This window comes from Boleophthalmus pectinirostris, unplaced genomic scaffold (assembly GCF_026225935.1).
Source record: "Boleophthalmus pectinirostris isolate CB_2022bp ecotype Guang Dong unplaced genomic scaffold, ASM2622593v1 HiC_scaffold_9, whole genome shotgun sequence".
In the NCBI taxonomy this organism is placed as follows: domain Eukaryota; kingdom Metazoa; phylum Chordata; class Actinopteri; order Gobiiformes; family Gobiidae; genus Boleophthalmus; species Boleophthalmus pectinirostris.
The window spans coordinates 21,370,649-21,384,817 of record NW_026571541.1 but is presented as its reverse complement, the minus strand read 5'-3'; the positions used below and the strand labels follow the sequence as shown (position 1 = coordinate 21,384,817).

Below are 14,169 nucleotides of genomic sequence, written 5' to 3'. Positions count from 1 at the left end.
TGAAAATACTGCATAGTACAAATGCCTGGTAGCAGTTTTTGTCCCCCCTCTTTTTCACGGTACAGAGAGCCAACAGGGACAGACCACAATGAGACAGACTCATCAGTTTTTAGGATGACCAAGGAAATTATTCATCCAAGGAGATTCTGAAAAGTGACTGTTGGCTGTAGTCCCAAGGACATTACAGTCCACAGCTCTAGGTCGACCTTTAAGATCAAACTCTGAACAGAGGATGAAATCAAATCCCAAATGATCTCATATCCCTGGAAAGTAACAGAGAGCTGGCCTCTGGGAAAGTCGCGCTGTTATTCAGGTTCACTGCTATTTGTAGTCTTGTCCCACTCTATGCTCTCCTCACTGTGTGTGGGGGAGGGAAGAGTCTCGGCTGCCCCTCCAGGGCGCATCCTTAGCCCCTGGAAACGTCTGCACTCGGGGCATATGCGGATGTGACTGCAGCCTCTGGCCACCAGTGCTGCCTCTGCAGCCAGTCTGTGGGACAGGGGCTCTGGCAGGCCTGTGCCCGCACACAGTTTGCCATTACTGAGGCTGACAGCAGCTGCTCTGGCTCGCCGCTCCTCCAGGGCCAGGGGCCGCGGTCTCAACATGGCCGCTGCCCTCCGTCTCCTCACCTGAAGACTGTCCCGACACAGCACAATCCCCTGGAGCTCTCTCAGCATCTCCTCACACACCGACTGCTGCGGGCATACACACAGAGAGAGACATGGGGAGAGGGGGATAAGAGGAACAGAGACCAGACAGCTGACTGACTCATACAGCGCAATAGCACAGCCCACCAAACAGGTTACACAGGTAACCATGGAAACATGAATATACATATGCATGTACGTCTATCATCACGCACACTATAAACATTATATTACAAAAGAACAATATTTAAACCCAATGTCTGTGTGTGTGTGTGTCAGTACTGGTCTGAGTGACAGACATTAGGTGTGTCTTTTCTTTTGTACTGATTACAATCTGACGAGCCTAGCCTGTGTGGGTGGGGGATTTGTGGCTCATGGGAGAGGGAGACAAAACAGATACACATCACAAAGTCCTCGCTCACCTCGTTTCCTGGAGTCTGCCTCAGCATCCACACAAACTCCAGCACCGCCATGAAGATCGCCACCAACAGGCCACACACCAGCACTACGAATATTCCACCTATGTTCTCCATTCCCAGACCTGGGATCACACAAAGACAGAATGAGGAAAAATGGGGAAAGCAAACAAACTTTAGGTGTGTGTGGATGTAGCGCTCACTGACCTTTGGCGCGGTGGTCTTCCTCTTTGGGACACTTGCCTCCGTCCCACCACTTCCTCTTCAAAATCTCCAGGCGATTGTCCTCCTGCAGCTTAAGGATGGCTAGGTCAAACTCATCGCGGTACACTGACCCTGCACGATGGAGAGGAGAGAAGCTTACAGTTGTCCAGTCTCTATCAGCCCAGTTTCACATATGGGACAGATTAATTCTCAACTGCTTCTTAAGTGCACAATGGCATTCATCTGCTGCAGTTAAAAGAGATTAAGATGCTTTGGATTGTGTTTTACAGGTCACAATATGCTCCAGATTTAATTATTGTTTAACAATCAACAAAATTGAAATTAATTATGTTTTGATTATGTTTTATTTGGTTTGTCACCTGTCTACAGACTACTATAAAGTGAACATTTGGGCTAGTACTTCAGACCAGTGTCACCCTGTGTCAAGTTCCCTTCTCTTGTCCCTGTTTCCCGCATCACAGTTGGCAGTGTTAAGTCTTCCACACTTGACTTACTTTTTGCATCATTTCCTCCCATGGTAGCAGCTAATGGAGGGGCTTTACTTTTCAATTTTATTTTTCAATGTGACATTTGAGGTGTTCCGCTAATACCCCTGCTTCCTATTCCCCCATCTTTACTTCTTTATGAAATATTAAGTGATTTCAGGCTTTTTTCTGCTTTCATTTTACTTTTCAGCCAAACTTTTCTCTTCTTCCATTTTACTGTCTTCTGTGTTTTCCTGAGCCTCTCTTGAATGTTAAGTCCTACTTTTCAAACTTTACTTTTAGTTTGTTCCCAGTCAGTGGAGCTTACCCAATGGCATGCCAATGCCGTAGCCCTTAGTATCCAGCAGGCCTCCGATCTGTGTGAGGTTGCAATTTCTCTGGCGGTAGTATTCATTCATGGTGCTCTCTAGAAGATAAGCGTAGTTGGACTTGAGCACCCTGGCGATGCCCTCCTCAGTGCTCTTCACAAAGACACTGGGCTGTTTAGAGTGCATGAAGTTCCACATGCGCTGGTATGTCTGGTAACGGGAGTTCTGTGAACACAAATGAACCTCATAGATAAATGCATTTACACATCTGTCCTGCAATTGCATTCAAAAGTTCTATCAGAAAGACAAGAAATAGCCTCCTCCTCCTGTGCTATTTTCTTTTAAAAGGACCTGTTAGTTTCAGAGACCATCTTTATTCAACCCCTTATGTCTTTTCTTTTATTTGCCTGTCTGCATTGAATTAGTTCGAGTCCGTATGTAGAGAACAATACACGGGGGCTGACTTCTCTTCTTCCTCAGCTCCATTTTTAATGAGTGTAACACAAATAGACAGTTCCTCTGACAGTTGGTGCTGCCTGTGTGAAGTCAGATCTCCAGAGACTGATGAAGGAGTGTGTGTGAGACGTGAAAAGGCCACCTCTCCCTGAGGAGAGAGATATTGAATGGTTGTGGCAAAGACCGGACAGAAAACGGATAAAACCTGTGGTTAAAGGAAGACTAGAGGAAGGACAGAGAGGTGATGTGCACGATAACATCACTGATGGCCCATTGATCACAGCTCCCTCTGAGGGGAGTGTGTGTGTGTCTGTGCATGTGTGCCTTTAATTTCACAGAATTAACTAGACAATCCATCATATGCAAAAGGCCAGTGGCCTCTGACCTGGAAGAAGGTCATAGTGGATCCTCCATGCATGGTGCCGTACTCAATAGCAGTTTGGTCAGCCAAGTCATCCACGGACTCGATGGGCACCTCCATTCTTTGCACAGTCAGGAATGCTGCCAAGTTGGCCGTATACGATGAGATTATGATTAATGTGAAAGCCCACCTGTGGAGCAAAGGTACATATGTATTCATTGAGAAAATAACATGCAAATGGGACAGTGGACTAATGAAGAATGATGCCACAGGCAAAGGGAGGATGATTTTATGTGTAAGAGGCTGTGCACCTGATCATGAGGATCTCAGTCAAAAGGATGGATGGATGAATGAAGACGATGTGACAATGTCCTGAATGAAACGTAACAAAGGGTCATACTAAGAAAAGTAGCACACATATTTATAATACACATCAAATACAGACCAATAGTCAGTGTTAGATAATGAACTTTGATCCTTAATACAAACAATTAACACTATTCAAAATAAATAAAATAAGAATTTTTATGTCAACTACAGCACTGACTTTTACAAGAAGTCATCACCTTAAACTCATCAGATTTGTATTACTTTTATGTAAATCAAAATTAGAAAAGTTGAATGCATCACAAAATCCTTGGGGTAAAGCACATCTGGCATCTATTTATAGACATGCATAAACAATATACTCGGGTTATTTAAATAGCAAATACTAACCACACTCCACTGACACAGCGTGTGGACAGAGCTCGAGGGGCAATGGTGGACCCCTGCTGCATAAAGCCTCCCACAGGGAACCAGAAGCTGTTGCCCAAAGAGTACTGGTTTATGAGCAAGCTGCAGCGGCCCTTCAGACATGGGTGTGGGTTGTACCATTCATAAGGTGTTAATCTGCAAAGAACACAGATAGATTTACAGACAGGAAGTACGACTGGAAACACAAGCAAAATTCAAGTAGTATTCAGATAGGACCAAACAAAACTCTCCTGGGCTTGTGGTCTAAACCTGCTAAATATAATTTTTTTCTATTTGCAGTTTTGTTTGTCAGCCATAGACACTCTTTATAGAATCAGCTGGCAAGCAGTATATATAGTCTGAATAAGTATACAAGGATTCATATAGTATTTAAAGGTGGACTATGTAACTTTTAGAGGGTCTGTTTCCATGGAGATGTGATTTCTTGACCTAATGTTCCACAGTATGGTATTCAACTTGCAGTCTCCATGAAGACAAGCAGGCCAAGTTACATGTCAGATCTGTGATGAGGCAACCCCGCTTACAGTAAGAATCTGGGTATTTTTGAGGAATAAATACACCTTTAATTTAGTAATTGCAAGATAGGTAAGTCTAATGCCATACTATTGAACATTCTAGGTAAAGAAATAACATCTCAATAGAGTCAAGCAGGTAGTGGACCCCCGAATAGAAAAGTTACACCATAAGCAATTAAGTATATTAATTGACACTGAAAAGAGATTTACATGAACAATATCAAAGTAACTCAACAGCTTCTTCCCATGTCCATTCCGTTACAAAAATAGCAACAGGAGAACACACTGTACACAAGGTAAATGATTATTTTTATATTGTCTGTTGCAATTTCCTATGACGCCAGCAGGTGGCAATGTTATGCTGAGACACACCTCAGGGACTAAACTGTGAAAGGCAAACATGAATGGAGAGTAAGAAGCAACACCTGAATATTCTTTCATGTGGTTTCACTAAAGAACACCATTTTGTTTGTCACTTTTTTGTCCTTTTACCTGAGCACACAAAGCTATGTACCTGGCCACAAGAAAGAGCACGCAGCTGACAGCCAAGTAGGCCAAAAGCATGAAGAGCCAGACACCGGGGGAAAAGGGATCCAAAAAGGAGAAGTATCCTGGCCTTCGCCCCTGGAAAACACAAGAATTGTCAAGATTAAACACTAGATAGGCCACTAGATAGGACCACTTTGATCACATGTTCAAAGCAAAAGAAGAGAACGACTTTTGCCATTGAATTTGAAAGGTGAGGAGGAGTTCATTAGCATTTTTATAACGCTTTATAACATCTGTACAATGAGGATTAATTAAAAAGAAAATGTTGCTGAATCTTTGACTTGATGCCTTTGCCTGCGGCCCTGTTTCAAAAAGTGTTAAGCAACATTTAGTGCTGCCTGTGTAATTTTGGAAAGAGATAAAAAGGTGACTGGGACAGTAAATAAAGGGATTTTGATGTGATTGGAACTGGCTCTGTCCTAAATGATAACACCATAATTATTGGAATCTCATTTGCATGTAAACAGTAAGATCAACATTCTGCTATATGAAAGCCAGTGTTGCGTAAAATGTCAACAGACTGACTACATTTAGATAACCCATCGCAGATAAAAACTATATTTCTCAAAAAATGGCTTCATATTAGGTTTATTATCGCATTATGGCTCTTTGCTTCCACAGCGGGAGGCCAAAACAGTCAGTCCATGCTCTGAGTGAATAGCTCACAACACAAATCATAAGGTCAACTAATCAGCTGAACCATTACTGCAACATTAAACCTAATTTCATTGCTATGACCTATAGTTGACTTACTGTTTCACTAGGAGCACATTGTTTCCTGATCCGGGGGAGAAAAAAGGGGAGAGATTAATAGCTTAGGCTTAGACCAAAAGGCTGGCTGTGGGCTGCTGGTATGTTTGGATCTGTAACCAGTGGTTGGGAAGATAAAGTGGCTGAAATCGAGCGGGCAGCATCACAACCAATGGGAATATAGAGGCTAATTCAGTGTTTCATTATACAGCCACAACAGCTATTGTCCTCCAAATGAAACCAATTACTAGTGAAGCAGTGCCAAATAATAATAATGCAGTGCTTATTGCTATATGTGTTGTATTTATTTTACATATGGACTGAGGCTGCAGCAACAACAGGAGGGCTAGACTAAAGCATGGGAACATCTGGTAATGACCATGAAATAGAAGCGGTTGTCAGGGGCAGAAGGGCACTTAAATTGAAGTGGGGATCAAACAACCAACTTTTTACGTGCAGTAATGAGAGAGTGGATTTCAATAGTGTTGAAATTCTTTATCGCCTATTCTAAGCTCACCTGAACATAGCCAAATCACTTTTATGCAAAACACTCAATTAGAGACTCATAGGGGACTTTGTGCATGCCAAAACACTGTTGTAATACATTTCGGAGGTCCTTGAAATTAAATTTGTTGCGAGAGGGTGAAATTATTTTGGTGGGCAATTGTTATGATAAAGAAGGTCCTTTTACACTCTGAGGTGATGAAATTTCATTAACTTGACACTGGCTTGAAGTGCAGAAGAATAGATTGAGTGTAAGAAATGAATGAGTCCATGTCAATATGTCAATATATATCAAAGTCTATTACCAGTGTATGAAGCTGGTTAGCTGTCTAAATGCCAGTCATCAAGCACTGGTGCACTGAACACCACATGGCCATTATAAAATGCTACATTGTTAAAGTTCCAGGACAAAGCTAAATCTTGTTGCTGTTGGGGTTACTGGGGTAACTGTGATATACGCTGACATATGCCCTATTGTTTGCTTGTCCAGTCTGGTGCATGCTGAACCAGCAATTTGCTAGCAGCTTACCCCAGTTGTCCACATGTTAACTTCCCACAAAGGTGGCATTTTATTAAGATTAAGAGGGCTGCAGCCTTGTGGGACCCCCTTGCTATAGGCGGCGTAAGTGTTAGCACCAATAATGTATAAGAACTAAGACAGAATTAAGTGAAGACATTCAAAGTGGACCCACTGTGAGGTGAGATGCAGTTATACTTTTGCTTTAATATTAAACTTATTTTTGAAGAGTTGGAGCAGAAATTATCTGTGGTGGGTCTGCAGCGAGGAAACTAATGAGCACACTGAGATTCAGAAAGTCTGAATGGAAATGGTGAACACATACGCAAAATGGAGCATGTTTCTTCCTGTTCTTTTTCTATTCAACTAAAGTTTTGCATTAAAAGGGCTGATTTTAATGATGCACAAAAGAAAAACAATATCTATCATTTTCTTTCCGGGCACCCTCCCCTGTTGTACAGAACAGAGCTGCTGGGTCGACAGAGTGTCTCCAATTTACCGCAGGGAGCAGAAGTGAAGAAGGACTGATGAACGCACTCTGGATTCTGCACTGTAATTAAAAGTTCAGTGTCACAGCAGATATTAATTACACCTGAAATAATATGAACAAAAGACACTTATCAATGACAAATAGATGTCTGGGTGTAATTAATTATACTACAGGTGCTGTCAAGTCAAATGTTGTTGAAACAGCCAATTGGAAAGAGCTCACTTGTCTCTGTATTCACCGGGGGTCTGTGCACGGCTGTTTGCGTCGGCAGCTGTCAAGGCTGTCAGTCATTTAAATGGGGGCACAAACAGAACGTGCCCGGGCAAACTGGTGTAACCCACTGTCCCCGAATGGTAAACAGTCAGGGCTTCATTATGTAACAGCACGGGCTCACTGCAGGCATGGCTAATATGCCAATTTAACAGATATTTCCTGAAGACTGCTTTAATGAAGTCAACAAATAAAAAATAAGCATTTGAGAATAGTGTTGGGCTGGAGTTATAGTAGTCAAGGCTATTCTGTGTCTCTAGTGGTCTAGACAAACCTTCTTGTTTTTGTCTCCCATCTGTCAATCCTTTTCTTATAAAATTATAATACCTTGTCTAAATTTGTAAACATGGTCAATTCTTCAAAATTTATCAATGCACAATATAGTCAAGCCAGAAATATTATCCTAGGCACCTTTATTTGGAGCTAGGTATTGAACCTTTAGTATTAATTCCATCTGTAGGTCTTCACTACTATTGGCTGAATATTCAAATACATAAACCATATATGAATAAATCCACCTGGTTAATGTTACACATAAGAGATTCAACCCACCTTGCTATACTGTCCCTCTTCTATTAAAAACAAAAACGAAAACATACTCAGTATCACAGAATATGGTTACAAGTCTTTAGATCTTCAGATGATGCCATTATAATGATCAAGAATCTTTCATTATGGATCATATTGTCACATTATGATGATGAGAAAGCATTTGCAATTGAAAAGACACAAAGACCATAGCCTCAGTACATGACTGAAACATCCTTAATGATCCCATTTACAAGGACATTTCTGAACATAATAGAATGGTGGGCTATTGATGGCCATTACTGCTTGTATATACTTGGCCTCACCCTCTTAGCCTGTGCATAAGCAGCTGCCTGGCTCATTCTACCTTGCATCGTCCTTGTGGTGTCTTGCCTCCTTCATTCTTAAGTCTTAGGGGAGTGCTTGGATTCTGCGGCTATGGCTGGAAGAGCTGGTGAGGTTATCCAGTCAAGGATTTTACCTAGTCATGGCGGTTCTTTGTATTCACAGCACACATCTGCCCCCTGTGGCTGCCTGTCTGTACACTGAACTTACTGAAGGAGACTTCCCATTGTCATTCCCACTCTTCTATTTGCTCCACGGCTCACAGTTCTCAGCCTTTCCTTCACACCGTGGGCCTGCCTCTCTCGTCTTCCATACCTTCCCGAGCCCTGGTTGTTTGATTGTAGAGGTGGCGTAAGTATTTCTAATTGTGCGGAGGCTTTCAGGCACTGCATTTGTTGTGATAACTGCAGGGGCAATCTTCAGAGAGCATTTGATTTGTCTGGGGTCATGAGGTCACATTGACAACACTTCTCTGCTGCTGGGCGGTTAAAGACTTCGTGAAGGTGCATCCATAGACAGGGCTGTGTACTTTAGACGGGGTCATTTGTGGCCGCACAGTCAATAAAGCTCTGTATGCTGCGCTGTACCCCACGGGCAGCTGCTGCATCTGACAAGGCTTACAACCCTAATTAACTCCTGTGTCTAATTAAGCACCTTTCCCTCCATAATAGTGTAGCATACGTTTGACTTACTATCTCACAAAATGAGCAATATGTTTAAATTATGGAAATGGACAAATGTAATCGACCCGAGAGCAAAGGGAAGATGGTTTTACTGCACATTGGGTTATAAAGATAGAGGTAACAGCACTAAAGGCAAGAGCAAACAGAGCTGCTTTGTTGTGCATTGTTTGATTTCAAATCCAATTTATTTATATGACCCCAAACTCCTCTGTGTTCCAGTGGGCTTTACATGCCCTCCTCAAAATACTAGTCCTGCCAAAAATGTGCAAGAAACAAGTTCCTCTACAGTGAAACAGTGAGGCAGGCACACTGCACGACTGACACAGTTAGGGCTGGTCTTTTGCTGACAAGCTGCAAGCTCAATGTGATTTGTTCCCATATTTTTCATTTCAGTCATATGCCCTAGAAAGTCTCAGAAAGAGTAAACAAGGCGGCACTGATTCCTCTAGAGAATAACAACACTTTGTGCAAAAACTGTCACTTGTCTCACAGTATCGATAATGAAGTGCTGGATTTGTTTATCTTTATTATGTTTTGTGTATTAAATGGAAAACATTTCTTTTTCTACTTCTGGACACTATGTTAAATCGTTCAAAGTTGGTTTTGCTCTTGCTGTTAAAAGTGTATTTTTATGGTTGTGTAGCTAAGCAACACACACAAACAGAGGCAGAGTGGAGAAATATAGATAAACAATCAGCTATGCAAGGGTAATTAATACCCACCAGACTCTTTTATTTGATGGCAATCTCCATTCCTATTGATCAGGCTGAAATTTTCATTTAAAGTTTGAAATAAGCAGCAAAGCCCCTTGTAGTGTCGCCAATCAATGATCAGTGGATTAGAACTAAACAAGTGCAGTCACACAAATGTAATATTGAATTGTGGTACCACTTTGACTCATCTTACAAACTGCCAAAGGGTGAACTGAACGTACAGACAAACTGGATGGGAGGGGTTTAGGAGAAAAAAAGTGTCCTTAGCTTCTTTGCTATCGTTCATATCTTATCAAACTCTTCACAGCTTACGTCTTATCTCAATAATAAATGCATTTCTGTCGACCTTGTAGCCTGAGAGTTGGTGTGGAAGCCCTAGACAACGTCAGCCCTGTTACACTTCCCCAAACTGCCAACGTGCTGCCTTCCACTAGAGTCGTGATGGGCCACCCAGTATCCCATTTACCACTGCACCTGCTGCAAATATCGATCCATTCATCCAACTGTGGTGCTTAGTTGAGTGCCTCTCTGCAAGCCCTATTAGCACAGAGCAGCTAATATAGAGATATGATAAAAGGAGGTTTACGACGAATAATGTTTTGTGAAAAAATGCTGTTTTGGGATACTATACTAAAGTTTGGATCTGTGCCAAAACACCTAGCCATAGCCAGTGCTATACTGAGCCCCAATGTCACCTTGGCTTTTGGGGGAGGACTGATGATTAATGGGGCTGCAGCTTTCCAAATAGTTGCTCATTTCTCCTCAACACTGCACTGCGTTACTGCGCTGGAGCACGAGGGTAAAGGGGAAAGTGAACAGGACCAAATCAGAGGGCGAGAGCATCTTCTAAAGTGCTACATTCATCCAGGAGTAAAACACCATCTGCTGCTGACCAAGTGGGGGTCCAAAGAGGAGGGAGGCGGAGACTAGTGAAGTACTTAGACACAGAAAGAGAGAGTGCTGTGCAGAAAAAGAAGGGTGAACATATATAGTATTCTCCAGACATGAAGGGAAAGTGGAAGAGCTCAGAACTAAAGCAGCGATAACGTTCAGGGGACGTGGGGTTTGTGGATGGATTTAGACAGGCTCAAACCAGAGACTACATGAAGCCAAAAGGGAAAGGGGAGTCTTTTCCAGCGATTAGACATGGCCAACCGCGAGTTGTCAAGTGGGTGCTTGTGATGAGTGGGAGGGTGCTGTTAAGGTGGTAAAACTCACCAGGTGGACACGGTACATAATACTGATGCCCAGAGTCATGAAGGGCTTGGAGAAGTCGATGACCTTCTCACGCTCTGCTGTGATGGTCAGCCCTGCTACTGCCAAATCTGCTTTCTGAAATGACAAGTAAACATTACATCAGTCACAGATATACTTCCACTCAATTACTCAAAGAACCAAGAAATAAGATATGCGTGAGACAAGAAAGAGGCCCATTGTCTCCTACTTGGGCAATAATCACCATTGTATCCTACAGCCCTTCTTGTCTGCCAATAGCTCTATCAGTGCCGAGGATAATCCAGCACGGACACTTAGAGCAAGTGTGTAGGGCGTGAGAGGCTATAGCCACTGTAGCCAGCCAAGGGAACAGTGTCATGACAAATCACTTGACAAAGCAGAGGCGGGCAACACACACACTTAGAGACTCACAATGGTCAGTAGATGCTGAATATGGGGTGGATCCACACTAATAATACAGGCCAGTAAAGTGCAACTGCAAGGGATTTTTCCCCTCCCAGAGGAGCATGGAGTTAAAGCAGCTATGCATTGGTTTTTGTCCAGTGCGGGAGGAGTTAAGAGGATTGGGGCAAAGTGAGAGGGAAAAGCAGAGAATGTGTGTGTGTGTGTGTGTGTGTGTGTGTGTGTGTGTGTGTGGTGTGTGTGTGTGTGTGTGTGTGTGTATGTGTGGTGGGAGGATGCTTTCAAAATTCACAAGAGCCCCAAAGGTTTTCGTGTCAAGGAAATGGAGAGGGACATATGACATTCATGAAGGCGCATCTGACTTGCAGAGATGTGAGTCATCATTGATCTTTTGTTTTGACAATTATCTCAACCTTCAGAACACATCCCGTTTTGTCCCGAAAGCCTCATTAAGGCCTGTCCCCTGTTTCAATTAGCAGTCACACTGGTGTGTTTAACCCCGCTCTGGTGCTGTGTGCTTCTGTCCTCGGGCCCTGGCTTTGACTCTTCATCATCAGTCGTCTCCAGCCTCGTGCACATCTTTTATGCTTCTCTCGGTCCTTTGAAAGTCTGATCGCCCGTTCCCGCTGCCCATAGCAAACCGTGCATGGGGAGCGGCTGCTCAGGCGATTCTAACAAAAATGTCAGTGAATCTTTGAAAAATAAACTTTGAGCTGCAGTAGATGATAAAATATTTATGTGACAATAGAATATTAATATTGATTACTGTCTCTCGCTACACTACAGTGCCTTCAGCTACGATTGTACAAACATACTGCACAATGATGGCAGGTCAATGCAGCTTTGAGCCAGTTTCCTTTGGACACAAAACGATTAAATAAAAACTTTAGTTTTATCACTTCAGTAGGAGAGAAGTTTGAAAAGTGGGTGAATGTGGATAATGAAATGTTTGAATTAATTAATAAGCAACAATTTAAAACAAACATGTTTTATTCTTGTTTATTCTTGTTAATTTAACAAAACAACCTTTAGAAGGCAGTTGACAAAAAGAAACACTGTGCCAAATGTCTGGTCTAAAGAACTTCTACCTTTGGCATGGCCCTTCTCACACTAATACGGGCATACAATGAGAGGGTTCAGCCTGAGTGCTCCTGGCAGAGACACAGGTATCTGTTGTCGGAGTATACCTCTGAGTGGATACTTTATACTGCTTCTATGGGATCGTATTTATGTCTGCCTGGCAAGTGTTGAAGGACACTTTCACAGTTTTCCTCCATTGTCAATGTTGAGCTTGTAAAACATGACCTTGATTTTGACAATTTGTGGGCAAACAGCACGAGTATAACTGTCTCCTGATAATACTTATTTTATGACTGGTCACTCACAGTATGTTTCTAGCACACAACCACATGACAACCCAATTAAATCTGATGGACACCTAAGCATGAAGTAAACCAAAAATTTGACTTATATGAATATTAATTTATTGCTGTGGAATTTGAGATTATTTTCACTTCATGTTTAGCAGGAGGTAATTGAAGAAATATTTGTAATTTATTTATTTATAATATTATTTATTTATAAGGTCATGGCTATAGCATCAATTGATTTGACTTTCCAGTGCAGAACACCTGGGATAATCAGCTACACACTGAAATAACAACACTCTCTAGACTTTAGAACTTTATTTGTGAACAATATATAAAGAGTAATAATCTCCTACACTAAAACTTTGACACCTTTACATTATGTTTATGTTTTATTAATTGCAAATGCATTTTAACGTGCCTATTAGCATTCTGTTGATAATCCTCTTTATGTCCTATCCACTCACGTAATCTCTAACCCAAACACTAGCCTAGCCTACCTATCCACCATAGTATATGCTAGCACATGTCTCCCATCCCATGACAAATCTGTTTGAAGCATGTCTTGACTTTTGGTTTGCCCCTTTCCACTTGTCTGCCAGTTTGCCGCTCAAGTAGCTGTCATGAATATGCGTTAGCTCAAGCCTGGGTGCTCTGAAGGTCAGATGGGATGATTTAAATTTGCTACATACTGCATCTCGACTGATTTAAATAATAACATATTGGTTTAGTCCTGTTTTAGCTTTTTTCAGTTTTCACATTTCACCACTGACATCTTGTTGTTGACATATGCACAGTTTTGAAAGAGTGGATTTGAAATTGAACAAGAAAATAGTTCATTTCTGAAGCAAAAGCTGTTAAGGTCATTTTTGAGGGCCTGTGAAACTGTATGAAAAATACAAGATGTAAGCTTACGGCCATCTGCCAGCTGAAACCTGCTTGGCATAAATAAGACCTGCCTGCTGTTACAGTGTGAGGGAAACACCTGCATAGAAGCTTTGCATGGACATAATGGTAAGCAGTGCTGCTCAGACTTTTACAAGCGATAGAAATCCATTCATAAATTATGAGTCACAGGATATACAACGTGCATGGAATCAATAGTTTTATCATTTACAAAGGGATTTTATATGGCATGTTTTGTATACAACTGATTATTCCATTGTATTAAAGTGATCTTTGCCCTACCCTTGAGATGAGCTCTCCGACCATGCCTGTCCAGGTGCCATTGGCCCCAGGGACCCCATACAGTCCGTCTCCAACCAAACGAATGCGATACTTGAACTTGAGGATTTCTGCGAGCTCCTTCAGCATGTCCACACAGAAGCCTTCGTATCGGTCATTTCCCTCCAAATCCTGGTGGTTCTGCCGTAGCATTACATATGGATTCTCCTGTAAAAGACAATATTATTTATACAATACAATTAACAGTGCCATTAAATAGATAATTGAACATTTGTGCCCCCCATTCCTTGTCAGGCAGGAGTTTGAAATAATACACAATACAGATATATATAATAAATATAATATAATTTAAAGTCACTCACTCACACGACATTTACAAATGGAAATGACTTCGGTTTATTTTGACCTAAGATGTAAACCAGGAAGTGAATATTTTCAACTCAGACATGGGCTTTATTTCA

At 41.9% G+C, this 14,169-nt stretch overlaps 1 protein-coding gene across 1 annotated transcript in view; it reads right to left on the bottom strand.

Annotated features, from left to right (window-relative positions):
• Window positions 1–305: 305 nt before the first annotated feature.
• The window catches only part of grik4 (glutamate receptor, ionotropic, kainate 4), a 113,385-nt gene continuing 99,521 nt past the window's right edge, over window positions 306–14,169 (bottom strand). Inside the window, exons 11-19 of the mRNA XM_020918083.2 lie at window positions 13,712–13,915; window positions 10,737–10,850; window positions 4,684–4,793; window positions 3,616–3,789; window positions 2,923–3,088; window positions 2,081–2,306; window positions 1,271–1,399; window positions 1,070–1,188; window positions 306–695 (exon numbers count right to left, since the gene is read on the bottom strand). Coding sequence (XP_020773742.2) covers window positions 306–695; window positions 1,070–1,188; window positions 1,271–1,399; window positions 2,081–2,306; window positions 2,923–3,088; window positions 3,616–3,789; window positions 4,684–4,793; window positions 10,737–10,850; window positions 13,712–13,915 — 1,632 coding nt within the window. The remainder of the gene's footprint in view (window positions 696–1,069; window positions 1,189–1,270; window positions 1,400–2,080; window positions 2,307–2,922; window positions 3,089–3,615; window positions 3,790–4,683; window positions 4,794–10,736; window positions 10,851–13,711; window positions 13,916–14,169) is intronic.